This window comes from Culex quinquefasciatus, chromosome 2, assembly GCF_015732765.1.
Source record: "Culex quinquefasciatus strain JHB chromosome 2, VPISU_Cqui_1.0_pri_paternal, whole genome shotgun sequence".
NCBI classification, from domain to species: Eukaryota; Metazoa; Arthropoda; class Insecta; order Diptera; family Culicidae; genus Culex; species Culex quinquefasciatus.
The window spans coordinates 104195717-104221673 of NC_051862.1; the positions used below are offsets into that span (position 1 = coordinate 104195717).

The 25957-nt window shown below is 44.9% G+C and overlaps 1 protein-coding gene and 1 long non-coding RNA gene across 5 annotated transcripts in view; one reads left to right on the top strand and one right to left on the bottom strand.

The window, feature by feature from the left end:
* Window positions 1-25957, top strand: part of LOC119766543 (ubiquitin-like modifier-activating enzyme ATG7) — a 331454-nt gene that overhangs the window by 141400 nt on the left and 164097 nt on the right. For all 4 annotated transcript variants that reach the window (XM_038251290.1, XM_038251288.1, XM_038251291.1 and 1 more), the window contains one exon: window positions 5727-5871. In XM_038251290.1, the coding sequence (XP_038107218.1) occupies window positions 5727-5871 (145 nt within the window). The remainder of the gene's footprint in view (window positions 1-5726; window positions 5872-25957) is intronic.
* On the bottom strand, window positions 6294-6875 carry LOC119766546. The gene is made up of 2 exons (XR_005276972.1): window positions 6682-6875; window positions 6294-6596 (listed from the first exon to the last, which is right to left on the bottom strand). It is a non-coding gene; the product is annotated as an uncharacterized LOC119766546 (long non-coding RNA).

Sequence of the window (25957 nt, forward strand, 5' to 3'; positions counted from 1 at the left end):
GGTTAGCGTGGTAGCCTCTGAATCCCAGTATGGCCTGGGTTCAATCCCAGACGGACCCGGTGGCATTTTTCGAGACGAGATTTGCCTGACCACGCCTTCTATCGGATGGGGAAGTAAAACGTCGGTCCATTTGCGTAAAAGAGGTTTTGAGTGACTCACCACACATAACCTTCGGACGCCTAGAAATGAGCAGAAACTTGCAACAGATACCACAAAAGACCCTTATGGAGAACTTATGGTTAGATTACGCCTTGAGTTCTTTCTTGTCATTATTAATGATTGCAGTACTTTCGAGAACCCACGAAATGTATTACATTCACTAAAGCGGTCCGGCCTACTGCGTTGCATTAACCGCAAGAGACAGATTCTATGAACGGAACCCACATTTCATGGAATCATCAGGGGAAGAAGAAGAAGTGGGGACATACCGTACCAACCACTTCGAGTTATTTATAGAATATGGTGTGTGATGTGTGTAGTGGAATCGTTGGGAGAGGGATTGTTGTATTATTTAGTAAATGACCTTGTGACATTATTTTACCACTACGGATTAATTCACTCAAGGGGTGTTAACCCCTCGGTGGCCGAGTGGCTAGATCTGATTACCAATCCAAAGGTTTGAGTTCGAATCCCACCTGATTCCATCGTTTTTTGTTCATATTCAAAGTTCAATTATAGTCAAATAATTTCAAGGAGACCGGTCGGGAATCGAACCCGGAACCTTCCGCTTATGAGGCGGGAGCCGTAGCCATTAAGCCACGGGCCGGTCCTACAGGTCGAAAAAATAATGTTAAATAATGAAACTTTAGAATCTTTTACCAACCTATTGAATTTTTCTAAGAGATGGTAGTTTCTTTTCCAGATATGAGACAAAAATTTAAAGAAAAAAAGGACAATAATCTAAAAAAAAGGTACACTTTATTTAAATTAATAAAATTTCTTATCGAATGCAAGCGATTTTTCTCATTTAATTATTTGCTGTGTGTTTTGTCGATTTTTTAAAATTTGGCCAACAATTCGAAAAAAAAATGTTTCTGGGAAAACCATATCATAAACTTTGCCAAAGATTTGTGATCAGAACATGCCATCTCAATGTACAGATTTTCGAAAATATTTAAAGCACTTGTGTATGGACAGCCCCCATTTTGTATGTATGTATCAATCAATAGAGCTTTATGACGTTTCGCGTACGCACACTAGCGCACCGTTCGGTTTTGCTGGCTGACAAAATTTAACCTCACTTTATTTTCGTGTACGTACACGCAATACATACGCACGTAGAATGCTCTATAATGCAAAATAGTTGTTTTTCAAATTTAATGATAATCGATTAGCGCCGGGTCCGGTGGCGCAGTGGTTAGCGTGGTAGCCTCTCACCCCAGTATGGCCTGGGTTCAATCCCAGAAAGACCCGGTGGCATTTTTCGAGACGAAATTTGCCTTCTATCGGATGGGGAAGTAAAACGTCGGTCCATTAGCGTAAAAGAGGTTTTGAGTGACTCACCACACATAACCTTCGGACGCCTAGAAATGTGCAGAAACTTGCAACAGAGACCACAATAGACCCGGGGGTCGTTAAAGTGGTTTGCTTTGCTTTTTTTTCGATTAGCAAAAACGAAGTAAATTGAATAATCTACAAAAAAAATGTTGCGTTTTTTTGTTTCTAATCTGTTGGTTTTTGCTTCTCTCAAATATTTTGTCCGGGATATCATTCAAATGTCCGCCATTACAGGGTTTGTCTTCCGGTACCCCTTGAGAACCGCTGGGGGGTAAAAATAAAACGAAAAACACTAAAATCGCTATATCTCTGGAAATACATTTTGGAAAAGCTTCAAATTTTGGGCCCAAACAGTTTATGGCGCATGTTTTCGAATGGCTTTTTGTTTGAAACAGAATTCTTTAAATTTGATAGTGTCATCTGTAAAATAGTCCAAAAAATACCTCTAAAAATGGCTTTGACCACATTTACAGGTCGAAAATTGTGAATCGAAAAATAAAATGTTCGTCTCCGACCCCACGGCTACAGATCTGGCTTTTAAAAATGGTGGGTTTTACGAGCCGGGTCCGGTGGTTTAGTGGTTAGCGTGGTAGCCTCTGAATCCCAGTATGGCCTGGGTTGAATCCCAGACGGACCCGGTGGCATTTTTCGAGACGAGATTTGCCTGACCACGCCTTCTATCGGATGGGGAAGTAAAACGTCGGTCCATTTGCGTAAAAGAGGTTTTGAGTGACTCACCACACATAACCTTCGGACGCCTAGAAATGAGCAGAAACTTGCAACAGAGACCACAAAAGACCCGGGGGTCGTTAAAGTGGATTACTTTGCTTTTTTTTTGGGTTTTACGAGCGGTTTTCCAGTGATGGAAGACACAAATTTTTAAGAGCGGATACAGACATCGGCCATGTATTTCAGAAAAAGAGCTCTCAAAAATCAGACTTTGAGTTCCGGGTTTCGAGCGAAAATTCAATCGAAAGAGCGCATCTAAACCTTCAATTTAGTAATAGGATTTTTTCCTGGGACGAATCCTCGCCGTGCACGAATTTTTTTAGATTTCTGAAAAAAGCGTTTTTCCAAAAGCAAACCTTAAACCTTTCTTTTGTAAGAAAGGCAAAACATCGAAAAATATTGTTAATAGGTTAAAGTTTGTGTCTAGAATTGTTTTAAAACAAGTACTGGGTAGGCCAAACAATGCCCATGTAGGGGAAAGTGGGGCAAGCTAAGGAAATGCTCGTTAAAATCCATTAAAAACGTTAAAAAAAATCTGTCGAATTTTTTGATAGTCATCTTGTCCCAGGTCTTGACTAAGACTTTGATAGAACAAGTTTCTAAAAATCCAGTTTTCACGATAAAAAATAGATTATAAAATTATTGATTTTCAGTACGTTTTACTCAACTAGTGGGGCAAGACGAACATCCCGTTGGGGCAAGAGGAACAAACCATATAATAGCATGTTATTTTGCTTACAATTCAGATTAGATTGTATTTGATACGTTTCTTTAATTTTTAGCTGTAATAATAATATTTTACTAATAATTTGATCGTTTTTCGAAAAAAAAATTGTAGATAAATGGATTTTTTTTTATAATATTGCTATATTTTGCATGAACATTTGTTTAAACATTTTTTATCTAATCTAATCTAATCGAACACAAGCGCAGCCAGTCCGAAGAAAGCATCCAGGAAGAACTTATGGTTAGATTACGCCTTGAGTTCTTTCTTGTCATTATTAATGATTGCAGTACTTTCGAGAACCCACGAAATGTATTACATTCACTAAAGCGGTCCGGCCTACTGCGTTGCATTAACCGCAAGAGACAGATTCTATGAACGGAACCCACATTTCATGGAATCATCAGGGGAAGAAGAAGAAGTGGGGACATACCGTACCAACCACTTCGAGTTATTTATAGAATATGGTGTGTGGTGTGTGTAGGGGAATCGTTGGGAGAGGGATTGTTGTATTATTTAGTAAATGACCTTGTGACATTATTTTACCACTACGGATTAATTCACTCAAGGGGTGTTAACCCCTCGGTGGCCGAGTGGCTAGAGCATCTGATTACCAATCCAAAGGTTTGAGTTCGAATCCCACCTGATTCCATCGTTTTTTGTTCATATTCAAAGTTCAATTATAGTCAAATAATTTCAAGGAGACCGGTCGGGAATCGAACCCGGAACCTTCCGCTTATGAGGCGGGAGCCGTAGCCTTTAAGCCACGGGCCGGTCCTACAGGTCGAAAAAATAATGTTAAATAATGAAACTTTAGAATCTTTTACCAACCTATTGAATTTTTCTAAGAGATGGTAGTTTCTTTTCCAGATATGAGACAAAAATTTAAAGAAAAAAAGGACAATAATCTAAAAAAAGGTACACTTTATTTAAATTAATAAAATTTCTTATCGAATGCAAGCGATTTTTCTCATTTAAATATTTGCTATGTGTTTTGTCGATTTTTTAAATTTGGCCAACAATTCGAAAAAAATGTTTCTGGGAAAACCATATCATAAACTTTGCCAAAGATTTGTGATCAGAACATGCCATCTCAATGTACAGATTTTCGAAAATATTTAAAGCACTTGTGTATGGACAGCCCCCATTTTGTATGTATGTATCAATCAATAGAGCTTTATGACGTTTCGCGTACGCACACTAGCGCACCGTTCGGTTTTGCTGGCTGACAAAATTTAACCTCACTTTATTTTCGTGTACGTACACGCAATACATACGCACGTAGAATGCTCTATAATGCAAAATAGTTGTTTTTCAAATTTAATGATAATCGATTAGCGCCGGGTCCGGTGGCGCAGTGGTTAGCGTGGTAGCCTCTCACCCCAGTATGGCCTGGGTTCAATCCCAGAAAGACCCGGTGGCATTTTCGAGACGAAAATTGCCTTCTATCGGATGGGGAAGTAAAACGTCGGTCCATTAGCGTAAAAGAGGTTTTGAGTGACTCACCACACATAACCTTCGGACGCCTAGAAATGAGCAGAAACTTGCAACAGAGACCACAATAGACCCGGGGGTCGTTAAAGTGGTTTGCTTTGCTTTTTTTTCGATTAGCAAAAACGAAGTAAATTGAATAATCTACAAAAAAAAAATGTTGCGTTATTTTTTTGTTTCTAATCTGTTGGTTTTTGCTTCTCTCAAATATTTTGTCCGGGATATCATTCAAATGTCCGCCATTACAGGGTTTGTCTTCCGGTACCCCTTGAGAACCGCTGGAATACAGAAAACAAAAAACGCATTCAAAACGCAGTGCGCGGGACCACTGAAAATAACCACTGTAAAAATGGTTAGAACCTTTATGAGTGAGTCCACGAGCAAAGCATACCCATCTCGCATCGGCCTCACCAATCTGCCTGAAATTTTCAGGGGTTGTGTTTACATATAGAACTAGCATCTGGTCAAAATATGAGCACTCTAAGTCAGCGGGAAGTGGAACAAATCGGGACACAAAGTTTGAAGGTTCAAAAACGTCAAAAATCTTAAGAATGCTGTAACATAGGCAAAATTATATCTAAAGGGAGTTATTGGCATTTTAGTGAAAAAATAGCTCAATTTTCAAACTCAAATAAAAAAGTTTTCCATCCAGATATCAACTCGATTCGACCTGCAGCATGTAGGGGACATCTGAGACTACCATCTGAAACTGAGAACGCTTTGGGTAACGAAGTATAACACATTAGATAGACACTTTTTCTTTTAGTGATTTTTTTGGCTGTAAATTTTTGCTGGGGTCCCCCATAGATCCCATTTTCTGGTATTTTTTTTTATCATATTCGTGTTCCTGAGACAATTTCACAATAGAAACAAGCATAAAAATGTTTATTTTCATCATTAAATCTCTTTAAAAAAATAAAATTCAAAAATCTTCGAATCACATTTCAAGCCTTTTCAGATGCATTTTGAATTTTGAAATTATATTGAATTTTGCCTAAGTTACAGCATTTTTAAGATTTTTGACGTTTTTGAACCTTCAAACTTTGTGTCCCGATTTGTCCCACTTCCCGTTGACCTAGAATGCTCATATTCTATGTACAAAAAAACACCTTCAGGCAGATTGGTGAGGTCCAAACGACGTCCCACACAAAGGGGTATGCCCTGTTCGTGGACTCGCTCTCAAAACAAAGCTTTCGATTGTAGAGCCTCAGTATTCAGTTGATACTTTTACATCTGAGGCTGGTTTCAAACTCATAGCATCGCTAATTTTATTTTTATTTTTTAGAATGGTCGAGAAATCAATAAATCTCAATTTAACCCTAATGAAATGGAGGCTAGTTCCGAATTTAAATCTAGATATCATAAGCACGACAAAATATTTGCTTCTTGGAGCTGGTACACTTGGTTGTGGAGTGGCTCGATCACTACTGGTCAGTATATATTTATGTATGTTATAATTATTTGATGATATTGGCAATTATCTGTGAGAAATATTAAACTAACCTAGGATAGAAAGAGGAGAGACAGAGTTGAAGATCGCGACAACAGTTTTTTCAAACCTTTTGTCATATTGTGGATAAATCCAGACAGGGCGCTGGAAGTTATAAGGGGGAAGAAGGTGAAGAAGCTGAGGGCCATTCCTTCTAAGGCTTCATCCATAAAGTACGTCACGCTAAAATCAGCCAAAAAAACTCAAATGCAATAACCGGTTCTAGCAGAATCCGGTGAAAGCAACCGGTTTTGTAAGAACCCTGCTAGAATCCTGCTAGAACTATTCTGACAGGCTATCCTGCTAGAATTATGTAAGAATTTTGCTAGAATTAGACGGTAAAATTTTCTGCTAGAATCGTGCTAGAATTTTGTCGGAATTTTATTGTTGAATACATTTAAGCAAAATAAAATTTAATTTCGAACAAAATTTGTTTCACTTATCATTACAAGTAATTTTCTGCTTTAATGCTGGTCACATCACTTTCAAATTCACCACGGAGGCGGCTGTTGATCCTTCGGTAGCGCACTTTGCTTTTCATTGTCAATCTGTCCGAGTAACCCGGTTTTTGAATATTTTTAGACGATGTCGCGGCCAATGATGCAGAGGGGAGAATCCAGACATCAGATCCGAGGTCTGGATGTCGCCAAAACTGCAGATCCATGTCTGCAAAGAGCGGAAAAGTAGGTTAAGTTTTATCATGCCTAAATTTTTCGAAAAGTATGCTGGAATGGTGGGAGTGATGGCTTACCTGCGATGGTGTGTTTTAATCTGCCAGCTGAGTTTTGATTTCCGACAGAATCACCAGATTGTCCTCGGAGCCAGCTATACGGAAGTTTAACCAAACACTCCGATGAGATCCAACTTCTGGGATGGACATACGTAGTGGCCACTTCTAAAACATAACAGTAGTTTGATTTTCACTCCCAACGGCCTGGCAAATTGAAGCGGGCAAGGTATTTTTTCGGGGAAAAATACGTCCATCTTGTTCAAATGGTTAAAAATGGAACGAAAGTTAATCTTGTTGCAACATGATTTGAACCGGTAACACGCCAGCCAATCAGTGAGTAGTATTTATTTTAACTGCTGGAAAATTCTTACAAAATTCTGACAGGGCTGCTAGAATCATTCTAGCAGGATTCTTACAGAACCAATTCTGTAAGAAAATCTCGTATCTGGGATCATCTTGTTTTATCAATTCTGTGGATATAAGTTTGCATAGTTATTGTCTCAATTGTGTTATTTGATGAATTCTAACATCAACTTTCATTTTAAATCATGTGATTTCCAAAAATGTGAAACATTTCTGCTAAAATATTTCATAGGCGTCCGAAGCACCGGGAAGGCAAAGCAGAAATTTGTGGTTCTGATATCCTTAAATTCTAGCAATTCCGTAGTAACATTTCAATAGGGCGAATCTGCGTTTGTAAACAAGCAGTCTATCCCTTTTGCTCAAGTGACAGTTCACATCAAGTAAGACAGGGATAGACTGCTTGTTTACAAACGCAGATACGCCCTATTGAACTGTTACTGCGGAATTATTTATACAAAATATCGATTGTTTTGATGTTAACATCATATTTGAGACCTAAAGAATGCCCACGGTGTATTTTTTCGAGACCTCAAAGATAAAAAATTCGGTATGTCTGATATTTGGCACCGTGAAAGAAGGGCTCTTTCCCGACATTTTGCGGGGTATACCGAAATAGACCCGTGTGGATCAATTAAGACTCGTTAGTTACATGCTCGGCAAGTCTGGAGGGAAATGAACATCTTTTTGTAATGTATTATAATGTATTTTCAGAAACTGTCCCTCGGTCTTAACCTGGTCCAAGCACCTGAAAGCACCTAATAAAAATAAGTTAATAAAAAAAAAGTGTCCATGTGGTTTATGGATGGTCCCAAATGGTTGGTGCTTTTACTATGGATTTTGCTGTAAATTTTACAATGAAAAATGCTGTTGAATGCTGAAGTTTCATTTCTCTTTAGAATTAATAAATACAACAAATTTGATGCTTAAGTATATATTTTCACAATTTTAGAATAAGCACTCGATGCAACTCTTCTGGTAGTCCTCGAATCTCATGTATAATAGCCTACGGTCTGCATCGTCCAGCAAGGGGTCTAGGCAACCCGGCGTGGCAGCAGCGGACCAACTTGCCCATATGCTTCTGGATTCTGTTACTACCGTACAGATTTGTTTAGCCAACTCACGAATCGGGGCCATAACTACTTCCAAGTGGCCGTCTTGCCGGAACCCGTTCGAGTGCAGGCTTTCACGTCCCGTCCGCTCAAGAAGATCTGAATTGCGTACTTCTGGACCGGCTTCAGTACGTCGTAGTTCGCCAGCATGCTGAAATTGATCTTCTAGACCATCCTCGCCGTCCTCCTGAAATCATCAAAATTGTGAATCTCAAATAGGCTTCAGAAATCAAGCCACCAAGCCTACCTGCGATGACGTTAATCGCTCACTCCTTCTTCTTCTCGCGCTTTTTGGCCAGTTCCTGTTCGAACTCGTTCATAAAGTTCACCTCGTAGTCAAAATCGTCGGCGTTGTCGTCTCTTCATCCAGCCGTTCCAGATACGAATCGAACTCGTCCTTGTACTGGGATTCCAGGTCGGAAACGTTATTCTGATCACCGCCGGCAGCCTTTTTGGCGGCCACCCGATCCTTGGCCTTGGCCTCACGCATGCATTTGCGTTTTTGTCTTAAGGAATCTGGAATTTCGAAAAGAATATCAAAAATCCGATCAAGTTAAAAATGGGACTCACCTAAAGCTCAACCGCTTGTCCTCGGTGCAATGATCCTTGGTGAGGGAGTGCACCGGCAACCTGCGCGATCCGCTCGGCACGTAGTCGCCATTCTACTGCGCCACGCGATAATCTTCCGCCTCGGCACCTGCTCGCCACCTTCGCACCATCCGTTTTTTGCTTTTTCGGGTTCTTGAACGTGAACTGGTTCCAAAAAGTGCCCTGCAAAAAGTCTCGCAGGGGGTCGCCTAATATCTGAAGAAGAAAAATAAGTTAACTGGGGTAAATTCATCTTTCCGCCTAGCGTTTCCCCCTTGGAAAAGTGTAGGGCCACAGAACCCGCAAAAACTTTCAGAAAGCCCTCCCTTTTGCGATAGGAAATCATTCCGGATGGTCACGGAGACGGCAAAAACATCCGAAAGGCCAAGAAGTATCCTCCCTCTTGTGCAGGGAACTAGTTCCGGATGGTTACGGGACCGACAACAACCTTCCGGAAGGCCAAGAATCATCATTCCTCTTGCGCAAGGAACTCTTTCCGGATGGTTTTTGCCGGTTCTCTGATCATCCGGAAGGCCAAACCGCATCCTCTCTATTGTGCAGGGGACTACTTCCGGATGGTCGCGGAACCTGCCAAAATCATCCGGAAGAAGTACCCTGCGCAAGAGGGAGGATACTCAGTGCGTCCCGGATGAAATGGTGTCGTATGTAGATATGCTTCGTCCTCGGATGATAGCCACCGTTCCGTGCGACAGCGATCGCACTTTGGTTATCGCAGTGGATCGTAATCGCCTCCTCCGACTCGATACGTCCCCGTGTAATCACTCTGCATCATAATTCAGCGGAATTGTCATCGCAAGTTATAATAAGACATGCTCGGTCTGAATCCAAATTGAAACTTGTTTATTCTGTTTGATTTTTCTTACAAGAAGGTTTACAATGATTATTTTGACTGTTTATTTAATGGGAGGTACCAAGAATGGAATGGCATTATGTATCGTTCAACCAATCGTATGCATTGTGGGTTGAAACGAGAGAGAGAGAGAGAGAGAGAGAGAGAGAGAGAGAGAGAGAGAGAGAGAGAGAGAGAGAGAGAGAGATAGAGAAATCACTTAAGTTCATTTGTGGTGATTTCATACTTACTTCGCTCAGCTGGATAAGCTGGCTTGGCATAAAATATATAATTGGAAAAAAAGGACAGAGCCATGGTTTTACATGATGAGAATGGTCATGGTTGTTATTGAAGGATTTGCTGGTTCAGCGTGGATGGCGCAATCGATAATTTATGGCCATTCAACTTTGAACGCAAGCAGTTAAGAACGGTCGACTCGGGTATACTTGAGTTGACACATTTGGTAAACACTTGAAGCGAAATGCTATGTACAAGGGTCTAGGACCTCAAGTGGACTCTTGAAGTTGTTTGCTAGCTGATGGAAATTTTCAGCTTAATGACCTACGACGAGAAAAGTGTGAGGTCTGGAAATGATTTGTTACAAGAGACTTGTGAGAATGAAGTCAGGATATTACACCCGCAACCGGCGCCACCAGAGCGCCTCCTGCACCGCAGCCGACAACGCCATGTATTCGGCCTCGCAGGTCGAGAGTGCAACGGTTTTTTGCCTCTTGCAGCTCCAGGACACGGCTCCACCTTGGGCGGTGAACACGTACCCCGTGATCGACTTCCGGTCCTCCAGATCAGCTACCCAGTCGGCGTCCGAAAAACTTTCGATCTTCGAAGCTCCTCCTTTCTTGTAAGTCAGGCGATACTTCGAGTTCCCGCGCAGGTAGCGGAACAGATGCTTCACACCACACCAGTGCTTCTCACCTGGGTTCGAGTTGAAGCGGCTGAGGATGTTGACCGCGTAGCAGATGTCCGGTCTGGTGCTCTGGGCCAAGTACATCAAGCACCCAACGGCTTCTTGGTACGGCACGGATTTCATCCTCTCCAACTCTTGGTCAGTCGACGGGCACGTGTCGCGCGTCAACTTCTCGCTCACGTTCATGGGGGAACTGACGGGCTTGCAGTCCGTCATCTGGAACCGACTCAAGATCGCTTCCACGTATTTCTCCTGGTCCAGGGCAATCTCGTCCTTGCTCCGGCTCACCCGGATTCCCAGAACGTACTTCGCAGGTCCGATATCCTTCATCTTGAACTCGCGGCTGAGTTGGGCCTTGATCTCCGTCTTCCAGCGGTAACAGTTCGAGAAGATCAGGACATCATCGACGTACACAGCGACGAACAGCATCTTGTCGCCGTGCACCTTGGTGTACATACACGGATCGTAATCGGTGCATACCAGGTCGAACTTCCTCAGGGCAGCATCCAGTTTCTTGTTCTAGACACGACTGGATTGCTTGAGCCCGTACAGCGCCTTCTTGAGTCGGCAGACCTTGGACCGCTTCTTGCCGTCCACGAAGCAAGGGGGTTGCTCCATGTAGATCTCCTTCGACAGTTCTCCTTGCAGGAAGGCCGTAATTGCGTCCATCTGGTCGACCTTCATGTCCAGACGGGCAGCCAGCGCGAAGAGATATCGCAGCGAACTATCCAGGTTTTTAACAATATGGACGAATACCGAAGGTAACGCTTGTAACGCTACGGGGGTACTGTCAAACCAATTTGGTAACGCGTGTAACACGCCTGCTCGCCATGCTCGAGCTTATGTCAAAAAATTTCACCAACATGGCGCCCACAAGTCTTTGCATTCACAACGTGTTCCTCTTTCGACCGCAACGTAACAAGGAGAAAAACATCCGAGACCGACGCTGAACGCAGACAATCCCCGAGTCTTAACCCGCTGGCTGCTGGCCGGAACACGGATCACAGTTGAGATCGCCCCCGCAGTGCGACGAAAACACCCGACTCTAGACCCGCGGCTGCTGGCCGGAACACGGATCACAGGTGAGACCGCCCCCGCAGTGCGACGAAAACACTCGACTCTGGACCCGCGGCTGATGGCCGGAACACGGATCACAGTTGAGACCGCCCCCGCAGTGCGACAAAAACACCCGACTCTGGACCCGCGGCTGCTGGCCGGAACACGGATCACAGCTAAGACCGCTCCCAAAGTGCGACGAAAACACCCGACTCTAGACCCGCGGCTGCTGGCCGGAACACGGATCACAGCTGATACCGCCCCCGCAGTGCGACGAAAACATCTGACTCTGGACCCGCGGCTGCTGGCCGGAACACGGATCACAGCTAAGACCGCCCCCGTCATTGGGAGCAGATGGTTTACCTGTTAAATAAAACAAATCGATTTCATTAAAACTCAAAAAATATAAACCTGTTTCTAACCTGACACAAAGTGGCGGCCACAGACATAGTCATAGTTGTGAGTTTCTCTAAGTTGGACTGCTTCAATCCACAATTCACGACGCAACTTTTCTCTTGCAATATTTCCATTAGGAATTTTATGAAAACTAATTTCGGTTTTTGTTTCCACAGATCCACATCCATTAACGACACATTTACGAGGCATTGTCGAGAAAAACTGCTGCGATTTTCAGCTGGCGTGATTTCCACCCACCCTGATCCGGCCAACGGTTGCTTTCCTTGGTTTCCTAGTACGCTGGCGATCTGTCAGAGATGTCGGACGGCGGTCCCAGATGTTTTCCGCTGTTCCGGCCAGCAGCCGCGGGTCTAGAGTCGGGTGTTTTCGTCGCACTGCGGGGGCGGTCTCAACTGTGATCCGTGTTCCGGCCAGCAGCCGCGGGTTCCGGCCAGCAGCCGCGGGTTCCGGCCAGCAGCCAGCGGGTTAAGACTCGGAAATTGTCTGCGTTCAGCGTCGGTCTCGGATGTTTTTCTCCTTGTTACGTTGCGGTCGAAAGAGGAACACGTTGTGAATGCAAAGACTTGTGGGCGCCATGTTGGTGAAATTTTTTGACATAAGCTCGAGCATGGCGAGCAGGCGTGTTACACGCGTTACCAAATTGGTTTGACAGTACCCCCGTAGCGTTACAAGCGTTACCTTCGGTATTCGTCCATATTGTTAAAAACCTGGTAAACCTGGAACGACCGGGGCGTAGGTCTCTTCGTAATCTACCCCCTTTCGCTGCGAGTATCCTTTGATGACCAGCCTCGCTTTGAACCGGTCGATGTCCCCGTTCACATCCAGCTTGGTCTTGTACACCCACTTGCACTTGATCGCTGAACGTCCTTCTGGTAGATCGCACAGCTCCCACGTTCCGTTCAAGATGAGGGCTTCGTACTCATCCTTCATGGTGTACGGAATCTAACGATGAAGTCGGGACGTGATATTAATTTATGTCCCAACTCTTTGAGGTACTAAGTTAGACTGACTTTATTCAAAACAAATTCGTTTTCTGCTCCCTGGTTGGAGACACTTGAAGTCGCTTACGATCCAGACACAGCCCAATAGTAATTTGATGCTGTGGGACCGTCCTGGTCGGGAGTTGAGTTGGAGAATTTGAACGGTGTGCGTCGCGGTCCTCGCGCAGGATTTTCGTTGCCGTTTCCGCCTTTGTTGTCCCCCCGATTGTGTGTGTATTTCGATCCGGGCGGTTTCGGGATGTTTGACAGTTGAGTTGGAGAATTTGAACGGTGTACGTCGCGGTCTTCGCGCAGGATTTTCGTTGTCGTTTCCGTCTTTGTTGTCCCCCCGATTGTGTGTGTATTTCGATCCGGGCGGTTTCGGGATGTTTGACAGTTGAGTTGGAGAATTTGAACGGTGTGCGTCGCGGTCCTCGCGCAGGATTTTCGTTGTCGTTTCCGTCTTTGTTGTCCCCCCGATTGTGTGTGTATTTCGATCCGGGCGGTTTCGGGATGTTTGACAGTTGAGTTGGAGAATTTGAACGGTGTGCGTCGCGGTCCTCGCGCAGGATTTTCGTTGTCGTTTCCGTCTTTGTTGTCCCCCCGATTGTGTGTGTATTTCGATCCGGGCGGTTTCGGGATGTTTGACAGTTGAGTTGGAGAATTTGAACGGTGTGCGTCGCGGTCCTCGCGCAGGATTTTCGTTGTCGTTTCCGTCTTTGTTGTCCCCCCGATTGTGTGTGTATTTCGATCCGGGCGGTTTCGGGATGTTTGACAGTTGAGTTGGAGAATTTGAACGGTGTGCGTCGCGGTCCTCGCGCAGGATTTTCGTTGTCGTTTCCGTCTTTGTTGTCCCCCCGATTGTGTGTGTATTTCGATCCGGGCGGTTTCGGGATGTTTGACAGTTGAGTTGGAGAATTTGAACGGTGTGCGTCGCGGTCCTCGCGCAGGATTTTCGTTGCCGTTTCCGTCTTTGTTGTCCCCCCGATTGTGTGTGTATTTCGATCCGGGCGGTTTCGCGTTTTCGCATTTTAGTTGGTTTTATCTTTCCACAGCCGGCTGTCTAAGATTAAATCATTTATGCTAAACTTAACATCAAATAACCGGGAAAAGTCTCATCCGCATACTCCGACTGATTGCCTTGAGAATGCATAATACATCACACCATTAAACAAAATTTATTGATTATTGGGTCGCATCATCATCCTCTATGTTGAATCCTGGCCATTACCCTTACCCACTAACAAAATCCCAAGTAGAAGTAGTTTTCCGGCACACGCGGGGTGTGGATATCGTATAGAACCCACCCTTGGTAGCAGCCTGTGCTAACTAACATTCCCGTCCCATTCCCTCGAGATCTACAAACTGACATGGCGGGCGCCGTTGGTGGCCAACGACTGTTTCCTATTCGCACCGGCTCTAGTTTTGATGATCGAGATGTTTTATCTTTTCAGCGCATTCATGCATGCTGTTGATAAGGGAAACATCATTTGATCGTTGAAGCGTGTGACCGGTTGTGCTGATGGGATATTATGGTCCTGTTCAGCAACGGAGAAGGACAACCATGGGTGGTCTCTCATGCTCATGCTCATGCTCATATTTCGTCGGGGGTCTAGTGCAACTTTTTTTTTTTGAATATTATTTTCCGATTTTATGGGATATTTGTTCAAAAAAGTCACAGAAAATCGGTGCATTCATGTTGATATCACTCAAACTTCTTATGAATAAGCCTTAAAGCAGGGGTGCTCAATGTTTTTGAGTGGCGGGCCAAATTTGAAGCTCACATAAACTGGGGGGCCAAATGTGAAAAAAAAAATGTGTGTTTAAAAAATAACGTTATTTCAAACTATAACATTAAAAATACAATAAGTTTCCAGGTATTTTTTGGTAATTTTTGTCTTAAGAGTACAAAAAAAGTAATTTTTCCAGCAGTTTTATTCAATTGGTTCATTTTTTTATAAAAAAAAATATGCATAAATTTTGCTATTTTTATACCTCAACTAACAGATCAGGTTATACAATAACTTTGTAAAAATAATATTTCACAAAATAAACTAAATAATCTTTAACATGTATTTTCACATTTGTTCTATAAACAAATTTTAAGAGAGATGATTCATTCTTGAAAAGTGGAGTAATTTTATTTTCAAATAAATTGCTACTAAAATTAAAGATCGTTGCAAAGAGATTTTTCAACAATAATTCCTCCAATTTCAATAATATCTCAATAAATTTTGGTCAGCCTGAATCAGATGTTACGTACTTAGTCACAATTCGTAAACCAAATGAAATGAGTTCGGATCCCGAGGTGGGCAGTTTATAGGTGCAAAAAAGTTTGGTGCTCAGCCTATAAAAATATTGCGTCATGAATCCTCAATTAACATTGAATACCTTTATTTTTACTGTCTTTACAGTTTTTCACTTTAGTCAAATTTGACCGTTTTATAACTCATTTCCAAAAATGTTTGATGAAATTTATGACAAAATTTACTGTTTTCAATCACATTAACACGTGTGAAATTGTTTCAATAAGTTGGGTTTTTTTTTACTAAATATCTGTTTCATATATTCAGGATCAAAGTATGGATAAATCATTGGTTCATATTAACTAAAAATATTCACTAAACCTTAATTTTAAGAATTATAACTTTTTTGTCCAAATTACGAATTTTAGATGACTATCCAACATGGGTCCGCGGGCCACAAAAAATAACCTCGCGGGCCACATTTGGCCCGCGGGCCATACTTTGGTCACCCCTGCCTTAAAGACTCTAACCAACTATATTTGACCAATATTTGACCTCCAATAATAAAAAAAATCGAACCAAATTTACCAGATTTCTAGCTTTCTTTGAAATTACCACAAAATCCAAGCTGGAAACCCCGATACTACCGAAAGTAAATTTTTTCTTTGTACAATTTGTCATGAAATAACAGCAAAATATTGCCCGGATACAAATTTGAGCATTAAACAATGCAAAACATAGATTATTTATTTAATAATACCCAATAGGATCCGAAAATTATTTTTTCAATCTTCTGCCACATAACACCATTACATTTTTAAACATTTTAGAATCAATCACAAATCAATCACATTGTAGAAAATAGTTTTCTGAACAAGTTCCATAAAAAAAAGTATCAGTATTGGTTCAATATAAGCAGAGATATGCCCAATCCAGCTTTTTTAAGCGAAAATGGCGTTCGAATGGTGAACGCCCGAAATGTCAAAATCGCGCAGTGGTACCAACATTGCGAAAAAAGTGTCCCATGGCATGACAGCCACATTTTTTGTCTAATGTTGGTGCTACTGCGCAATTTTGACATATCGGACGTTCAACATTCGAACGCCATCTTCGCTTAAAAACCTGGATTTTCTGAAATAAATAGTGCCTTTCTCCAAAATTTTCTTAATTAAATTACCTTTCACATGATGGGCACTGCCTACTAAGATATTTTTTTATGATGATAATATGTTATTAAAACATAAAAATTGTAACAAGTTTTGACGAAATTCATGAAAATTATTCTATAGCATTCATTACAAAACTCAGTAGGCAGTGCCCATCATGTGAAAGGTAATTAAATTAAGAAATTTTGGAGAAAGGCGCTATTTATTTCAGGAAATTGGGCATATCTCTGCTTATATTGAACCAATACTGATACTTTTTCATGGAACTTGTTCAGAAGACTGTTCTCCACAATGTGATTGATTCGAAAATGTTTTAAAATGTAATGGCGTTATGTGGCAGAGGATTGAAAAAAATAATTTTCGGATCCTATTGGGTAATAAACAGCTTATTAAATAAATAATCTATGTTTTGCATTGTTTAATGCTCAAATTTTTATCCTGGCAATATTGCTGTTATTTCATGACAAATTGTACAAAGAAAAGGTTTTCTTTCGGTAGTATCGGGGTTTCCAGCTTGGATTTTGTGGTTATTTCAAAGAAAGCTAGAAATCTGGTAAATTTAGTTCGATTTTTTTATTATTGGAGGTCAAATATTGGTCAAATATAGTTGGTTAGAGTCTTTAAGGCTTATTCATAAGAAGTTTGAGTGATATCAACATGAATGCACCGATTTTCTGTGACTTTTTTGAACAAATATCCCATAAAATCGAAAAATAATCTTCAAAAAAAAAAGTTGCACTAGACCCCCCGACGAAATATTTCGGTATACCCCGCAAAATGTCGGAAAAGAGCCCTTCTTTCACGGTGCCAAATATCAGACATACCGAAATTTTTATGATTTGTTTGTTCTAAAAAATACACCGTGGGAACAATTATGCTACAAGGTCGGCTTGACCGCGACCCTTATCGAACTGTAAGAATGAAACAACACGACGCGTACGAAGTCGCGAGATGAAGCCTGCCCGGACTAGCTCGCTCAGGGCGGGTCGGACTGCAAGCGACCCAACTCAATTTAACTCAGATCTGACGAAAACAAGTGGTTAAGTCCATACTAATATTGCCATGAAAGGATGAGAGATTAGGCGAGGGAAATAGTCATAAGTCAGCTCAGTCCACGCTTACAAATTGGACACCTTGACTTAGAGCTTACTTTTCTTCCGGCTTATTTATTAAATACAAGGGGCCGTGGGTCTCGTGGCGCAGGGGTAGCGGCTTCGGCTGCCGATCCCGATGATGCTATGAGACGCGGGTTCGATTCCCGCCTTATCCACTGAGCTTCTATCGGATGGTGAAGTAAAACGTCGGTCCCGTTTTCTCCTGTCTCGTCAGAGGCGCTGGAGCAGAAATCCCACGTTAGAGGAAGGCCATGCCCCGGGGGGCGTAGTGCCAATAGTTTCGTTTTTTTAAGGGGCCTTAATACTAATGCGCATGAATGGGTTAGTTATGTGTACACATAAAGGAAAGATCTTACCTTGTGGTGGTAACCTAGGTTACGTCGGTGTCCTGGCTGGTCTGCGGTGGTGACTGCTGCTCGCATTGATTCTCGCTCTGCTGCGCGCTGCTGATCGGTGCTTCTGCTCCTCGTACTCTACAGGGCCGCCTTCGCCGGCTTGGCCGGCAGGTCCTGAATGCCGTCCCGTGAACGGTTTGCTGCTCGTGGAATTGTTCGTGGCTTAGTTGATACGCCCACGTCTGAGTGGCGGGCTGGTTTGGCGCACTCGTCGAGCGCGGTGTTGCTTGTGCTGCTACCTAGTCAAACCGTCGATCGTGTTGTACACCCACGTACTTCGTTCGTGTCGATCGCTGCTACCCACTGACTCGGGCCCGGTTGCGGGTGGGCCCTACAGGTTGCAGAATCTTGGCGCGCTGCCCCAATTGCTAGGAGGTGCGGACGGTGCTCTCCTACGGGATTCAACGCAGGACACTTGGGGAACGAAAGGGTGGCACTGGACCGAAGGTTGCGCTCGGGGTGAAGTGATTGTGTCGAGCGCTGTTGTCGTCGTGCGAGCTACAAATTCCAGTTGCTCAGGGCGGTTGACAGGGGCCCCTACGGAGAGATGTGCTCAATTGCGTCGAGACCCTTTTGCTCAGAGCTGGTGGCGTGGACTCCTACAGGTCTGACGCCAGGCACGTGTGACGACGCGCTGGACCCAATGGTGCTTCACGTACAGTTGGCAGATAAACAATTCCTTCACGAGGCGATCACGTATCGCGGGCCTTGGCCGGCGGCTGTCTGGCCGTCTCGATCGTGCGCGTTGACGTTGCTTGGCGAGGTGGTTAAGGATAACGCTGTTGCCGTTCGTGCGAGTTGTTGCTTCCTTTTGCTCAGAGGGTTTGGCACGGCCTCCTACGGAGAGCAAAACTCACGTGCGCCGTGGCCCTTTGGCTCAGAGTCGGCAGTGTGGACTCCTACGGGAACCGGCGCTGCACTGTGAACGACGCGTTATTGCCTTAACCTCGCGGGGGGCTTAATCGATGCTGTTAGTGGTGCTACACGTGGTCAGGTTGCTGGAAGCTGATGGCTAGATGGCACGAGTCGTACTTGCCGGCACGTGCTGTGCGCGGGCTTAGTCAGCCCGGGTGCGAAATTGTCGCGTTGCCACGTGCGCGTGCGCGCCGCGCTCTTTGAGCCCCGCACGTCAACCTTTGAATGAGAGGGTTATCTTAGCACTTACTTAACCGCAATTCTACCTGGTCGCAAGTTACCTTCTTCTTAGTTGGCTTCTGGGGAGAACTTTCACAATCTTTCGCACTTTCGATCACCGTCTAATAAAAAAACCTTTAAAGTCGTGTCTACAGTTAATTTCGAATCAATTCTACCATTTAAGTGAACTTACTGCTTGGATATGCCCTAACAGCGGCGAAGTCGCCGACGGCGACTTGCTGGTTTAGTGCGATGGTGACGTCCGCACCTGTTTAATGGGTTGGTTCAACTTTAACAACGATTTAACTGTTTTAGCGCTTAATCACTTACGATAATTTTGGCTTAATCACGCTTTTGACCGTGCCGTAGCACGCGGCGAACCAGGGACGATTCTGGGCCTGAGGTGGGGAAGCGGATTAGATCGCGAACACCTAGCGAGTACAAACTTACGTTTAGTATCGTTTGTTTGTTTGTTTATTTCTCAACAGGCACTTATTGCCCAAATGAACTTAAAAACTAAGACTAAAACTAGAACATTCGTCTTAACACTGATAAAAACTTGGACTTTAACACATCACGGGACAAACTGACGTCAAAACAGAGGACACTTTATGGAAGGCTCGCTTCAGTCCGACGATGGCTCCGTTGGCGCTGTAATTGGTACGGCGGAAAGGGATCTGCATGATTGGCGTGTGGCGTAGCTGGCGGGCAGGTGCAGTCAGGGTGATCTTTTCTCGAAGAGAGGGGCAATCGATCCTGTCGGTCAAAACGTCCGAAACTGTCAACGCACGGGCCAGGTCACGACGCAGCTGGAGAGTGTCGAGATGCATGAGCTGGCAGCGGTCTTCGTATGGCGGCAGCTGCTGGGGATTTCTCCAGGGCAGCAGTCTCAGGGCGTATCGGACAAACCTGCGTTGAATTCTCTCTAGCTGATAAACGGCGTTGTTGTAGTGCGGAGTCCAAACCGACGAGCAATATTCGAGCGAAAACCGGACCAACGAGCAGAAGAGCGTTTTCAAGCAGTGGATGTCGGTGAAGTGGCGTGTCATACGGATCACCAGACCGAGCTGACGGGATGCTTTGGCAGTTACACTCCTTACTCGCGACGACGGTGATCGGGGGTAAAACTAAACTTGCGACTTAGTGTCTTGCGAACCTTCGAGGTGAACGGACACTAGAGCTGCGGTATTTTTTACTACTTAAGCTCAGAGTTATTTCAAACAAAATTCACAGTCTTTTTAAAGACTACCTGAGTTATTTTCCAAAATTCTAAACAGTCTTTTCAAGACTAACCTTACCTGATTTTTTTTGTATTTTACAAACGAAGCCATCTTTTTAAGAGAGTTTTGCTTGCAAAATGCGTCAAAACAAAGGTAAACGCAAATCTTCTGAAGATTTGGTCGTTACGTCGGTGAAGCGTTTGAACGCTAAATCGGCTAACGGAAACAGAAAAAGAAAACAGCCTCATCCGAGGTCTGATTCTGATTCTGAAAGTGAGGTCAATCCTCCAATTCCATTGGCAAACAGTTTCAGTGTTTTATCCGGAGATTTGATTTACTGCAGTTGTTCGGACTATTGAATTTGTTTTTGTGTTTGTGTCTGCTCTAGATTTTGCGTTACGATACGATACGATACTACTCTATTGTTCTATTTAGACGATACGACAATTTTTATTCGCTTTGTGTTTTATTTGCCTAAGTAAGAAAGAGATAGATGCTTAATCGATCATTATTTGTTCTGATTTTGTTTGTTTTTGACCTTACGACTCGATTTTTTTGTGCTGAGGAGGTGTTTTGTTTAAAATTAGTTGTTTAGTTCACGTTATTGTTAGTGGAACTAACATAGCTTGGATATGCCCTAACAGCGGCAAAGTCCGCCAAGATCGTCCAGCAGGTGTAGTAGCCAAACAGTTTCTTGGCTCGTTTCGCTCAACGCCACAAACTCCGACTCCATCGAAGACAAGGTTACAGAGTTCTGCAACCGGCTTGCCCAGGAAATAGCACCCCCAGCTAGCAGAACACCATTCCGGACGTGGACTTTCGTGTCTTCAGGTCTCCGGCCCAGTCGGCATCAGAATACGCGACCAGACCAGCTTCAGTGTCGCCGTAGTGCAGCCGCCAGTGCTTTGTCCCTTTCAAGTAGCGCACGACGCGCTTCGCGGCTGTCCAGTCTGCCTCGGTTGGCGAGGCCACTCGGCGACCAAGCAGTGATGTACTCACCGCGATGTCCGGTCTTGCACATACTGCGATGTACAAAAGTGCTCCAATGAGACTCCTGTACGTGGTCGATTCTTGCAGTGCGACACTTTCGGGTTCCACCTTGACGAACGCTTCATCCATCGGAGTCTTGGCGACCTTCGCGTCGCGAAGTCCAAAGCGTTCGGCCACTCGTTCGATGTACCTCCAGCGATACACTGTACTTGCCGTCCTCTCGATGAATCTCCAGACCCAGAAAGTAGTTCAGGTCTCCGAGATCCGTCTTTTCGAACTCCTTCTTCAGGCAGCCGTAGATTTCTTGGATTTTCGTCTCTGCGCGGTGCCGACGAGGATATCGTCAACATACACCAAGATGTACGTCCGTTCGCCGTCGACGTCCTTTGTGTACAGACAGGGATCTGCACCACTTTGGACGAACTCCATTCCAACCAGGACGGCGTGCAGTCGGTGGTTCCAGCACCGGGCGGACTGCTTCAGCCCGTAGATGCTCCTCCTGAGTCTGCATACCAGCTTCTCGGCTCCTTTCTTCTCGAAACCGGCTGGTTGCTTCATGTACAGCTCCTCCTCGAGTTTGCCATACAGGTAAGCCGTCTTCACGTCGAAGTGCTTGAGGATCATCTTCTTCTTGCTTGCGACGGCCAGCAACGCGCGGAGCGTGGTCTGCTTCGTTACAGGGGCAAAGACTTCGTCGTAATCCTCGCCGTACTTCTGGCAGTACCCCTGTGCCACCAGGCGCGCTTTGTGCTTGAGAATCTCTCCGGCTGCGTTTCGCTTCCGCATGTAGATCCACCGACAGCCGACTGGTTTGCGGCCTGCAGGTAGTTCCACCAAGTCTCAGGTACCGTTCGTCGCGTGTGATTTGAGCTCCTCCAACATAGCTCGCTTCCACTCCGAACTGTCGTCACAGCTCAGCGCATCCTTCAACGTTATCGGTTCCATCTCCTCCTCTCTGGCGACGAAGATCTCCTCGATCAGCCGGTGGAACTCCAAGGTTCGGTCGCAGCGACTGCCGCGCGATCTCGTCCAGTGGGAACCCGTGGAAGGACAGTTCGCCCTCGGACGCGTTCTCGTAGACCGACTCGTTCTGTTCCTCGCTTGCGGTGTCTTCCGGTTCTTCGGTGTCAGTGGTCTCCGGCTCTTCGACCTCAGCCACCGGTTCCGTCTGGACCTCTCTGCTTGTGGATCCTTCGTTCCGCGCGGCGCTATAAGATGGTAGCTGCACCATCTCGACGGCGTCGGCTTTTTCAGCCGGTTCGGGCCGATTCCTCTGCAACTCCGTGACACCTTTCTGTTCGATGAACTTGGCGTCTCTGCTGTTCACGATCCGGTTGGTGTCTGGGACCAAGAAACGGTAGGCCTTCCGCCCTTTAGCGTACCCCACGAAGACCATCTTCTCCGCCTTCATGTCGAGTTTCAGGCGCTTTTCTTTCGGCACGTGCACGAATGCCTCCGAGCCGAAGAATCGGATGTGGCTGTACGATGGCTTCTTGTTGTACCACACCTCGTGCGGAGTCTTCTCGACGGACGACGAAGGTAGGCGATTCTGCAGGTAGTTCGCAGCTGTTATCGCCTCGCCCCAGTACTGGTAGCCAAGGCCAGACTCGGCGAGCATTCACCTCACCATCTCCACAGCGTACCGGTTCTTCCACTCCGCTTTTCCGTTCTGCTGGGGTGAGTACGGAGCCGTCATCTGGTGGATCGTCCCGCTTTCGGCCAGAAACTTCTTCAACGACGATCCGGAATACTCGCCGCCGCCATCTGTGCGAAGGACTCTGGGAGGACGACTGAACTGGTTCTTCACCAAGTTGAAGTACTCCCGCATCTTGGACTCGGCCTCTGACTTCGCCTTCAGCAGGTAGACCACTGTGTACCCGCTGAAATCGTCCAACATCGTCATGAAGTATCGGTTCCCTGCCAGCGTCGCAACTTCCATGGGGCCCCCGAGGTCAGAGTGGACCAGATCTCCAACTTCTCGTGACTCGCTCAGGGACTCCTTCGGGAACGGTAGGCGACTCATCTTGCCCTCGCAGCACACCCCGCAGACACACTGAATATCGCACTTCTTCATTTGCAGGCCAAATCCAAGCTCCTCTCGGACGATCGCAAAGATTGCATCAGGGTCACGGTGCCCCAATCGTCGGTGCCACAGATGTTCGCACAGTTGTGGGTGCTCCGGCTTCGCAAGCATCGCCTTCTCCACGAACTGCTTCAAGCGGTAGAGCCCGTCGTGCCGCTCGCCCAGCAGAACCGCTTCTTGGCCCCGTAGGATCTCGAACCCGTCTCGGTCGAATAGCACTTTCAGTCCAAGATCGCAAATTTTACTCACCGAGAGCAAGTTCCCTGCCAGCGACGGGACGTGGATGATGTCGTTCAGCGTCACCTTCACCCGAGCACCACCTTCGTCGACGGACACGAGCTTTCCACTTCCGGTACCGCTGCACACTATCTTCGTTCCGTCCGCCAAGCAAATTTCCGGTTGTTTGGACGGATTCCAGTTGCTTAGCACCGCCCGGTCGCTCCTCATTTGCGACGTCGCCCCGGAGTCCAGGTACCACCGGTTCGTCTCGCACGCCGTCGTCGCCATCAAGCACACCTCCTTTTCGGAGTGCACTTCCGCTGCCAAATTCACTTTCGCACTGTCCCTCTTTGCGTCACTTTTCATTACTTCCTTCCGCTTTTCAGCCATCACTGGACAGTCACGAATAAAATGGCCCTCTTCTTGGCAGAAATGACACACACCACTTTTCTTCTTCTTCAATTCTGCCGCCTTAGGCTTCGCACGCGAACCACTTTTAGCACTGATCTTCAGGGCCTTCTCGTCGCTTGGGCCACTTTGGAACTCCTGACACTCTTGCCGGCGACGCCACTCGTCGCGCAACTTGCTCTTCACGAAGTCCACTGTGATTTGTTCTCTCGGGTACCCCTCGATGACGTTGATCAACGTTCCGTAGGACATCGGGAGACTTGAAAGAATCACCGCCACAAACTGACGAGGCTTTAGCCCCTCATCCGCCACTTCCAACCAGTTGTGCATCGCCGTCAGTTGCTTCAGGTGTTCCGGGAGATTGCCGTCTTCCGGCAGCTTCATGGAACACATCTTCCGCATCACCGTCATAATCGTGTTCATGGACTCAATATCGTGGATGCCGAGCAGGGTGTCCCACATTTCCTTGGCGGTCTTCTTCCGGCAGATGTGGACCAGCTGGTCGTTTCCCACGGCCATAACGATCGCATGACGCGCCTCCCCGTCTTTCTCGAGCCAGGCCGCCATCTCTGCTGCCGACACCGCTGGAACCCCCGCCGCTGCAGCATCCGTCTCTCGTCGCCTCCGTTTGGCCGCTACCAAGAGAGGTGGATTTTAACTCAAGAAGAAGGGGAGGGAGATTGAACGTAAATCAGAAACTTTAACATAGCATAAACCGCCATTCCGTGCATCAAATAGACAGAGCAAGAATATTAAAATTCACCACTCTAATGCATGTGGCCTCAAATATATGAAAAAATCGAAAATTAAACTTTTTTTTTTTGAAAAATATCAAAATTCATTTCTCCCGTCGCCTCCGTTTGGCCGCTACCAAGAGAGGTGGATTTTAACTCAAGAAGAAGGGGAGGGAGATTGAACGTAAATCAGAAACTTTAACATAGCATAAACCGCCATTCCGTGCATCAAATAGACAGAGCAAGAATATTAAAACTCACCACTTTAATGCATGTGGCCTCAAATATATGAAAAAATCGAAAATTAAACTTTTTTTTTTTGAAAAATATCAAAATTCATTTCTCCCGTCGCCTCCGTTTGGCCGCTACCAAGAGAGGTGGATTTTAACTCAAGAAGAAGGGGAGGGAGATTGAACGTACACAGTAAAAAAAAACATGGTAAAATTACATCTAAAAAGGAGTACATCTTTTATGTCAGAAAAAAGCTTTAATTTTACCTCTTATAATGTGTAAATTTACATCTGGCAGACGCTAGGAAAAAATATCTGTAATCCTAAAAAAATATCAAACCGGCGATAGTTATATCTAGATTACTAAGTCCGCGCCCCAACCCGCACGGCTAACTCGCCGCTGTGAAAACTGGATGATCAAAGCCAATGTAGCTCTATGTGCTCCGTACATTGTATACTGTATTTACTGCATATACGGTACATAGAGGTACATTGGCTTTGATCGTCCAGTTTTCACAGTGACGAGTTAGCCGTGCGGGTTGGGGCGCGGACTTAGTAATCTAGATATAACTATCGCCGGTTTGATATTTTGTTAGGATTACAGATATTTTTTCCTAGCGTCTGCCAGATGTAAATTTACACATTATAAGAGGTAAAATTAAAGCTTTTTTCTGACATAAAAGATGTACTCCTTTTTAGATGTAATTTTACCATGTTTTTTTTACTGTGTAAATCAGAAACTTTAACATAGCATAAACCGCCATTCCGTGCATCAAATAGACAGAGCAAGAATATTTAAAATTCACCACTTTAATGCATGTGGCCTCAAATATATGAAAAAATCGAAAATTAAACTTTTTTTTTGAAAAATATCAAAATTCATTTGTTTTCATTATACTAAGTACAATCAACACAAAAAAAGTCACAAAAAAGCAAAAAAATATTTTTGGCCGCTCGCTTATATGGAAATACCCCATAGTGCACTGGTGCTCACAACCTCTTGGGACTTTTCGTCCAAGTGGAATAAAAGGCGAAATTAGTTTAGATAACCAAACAAAGGTAAAACATA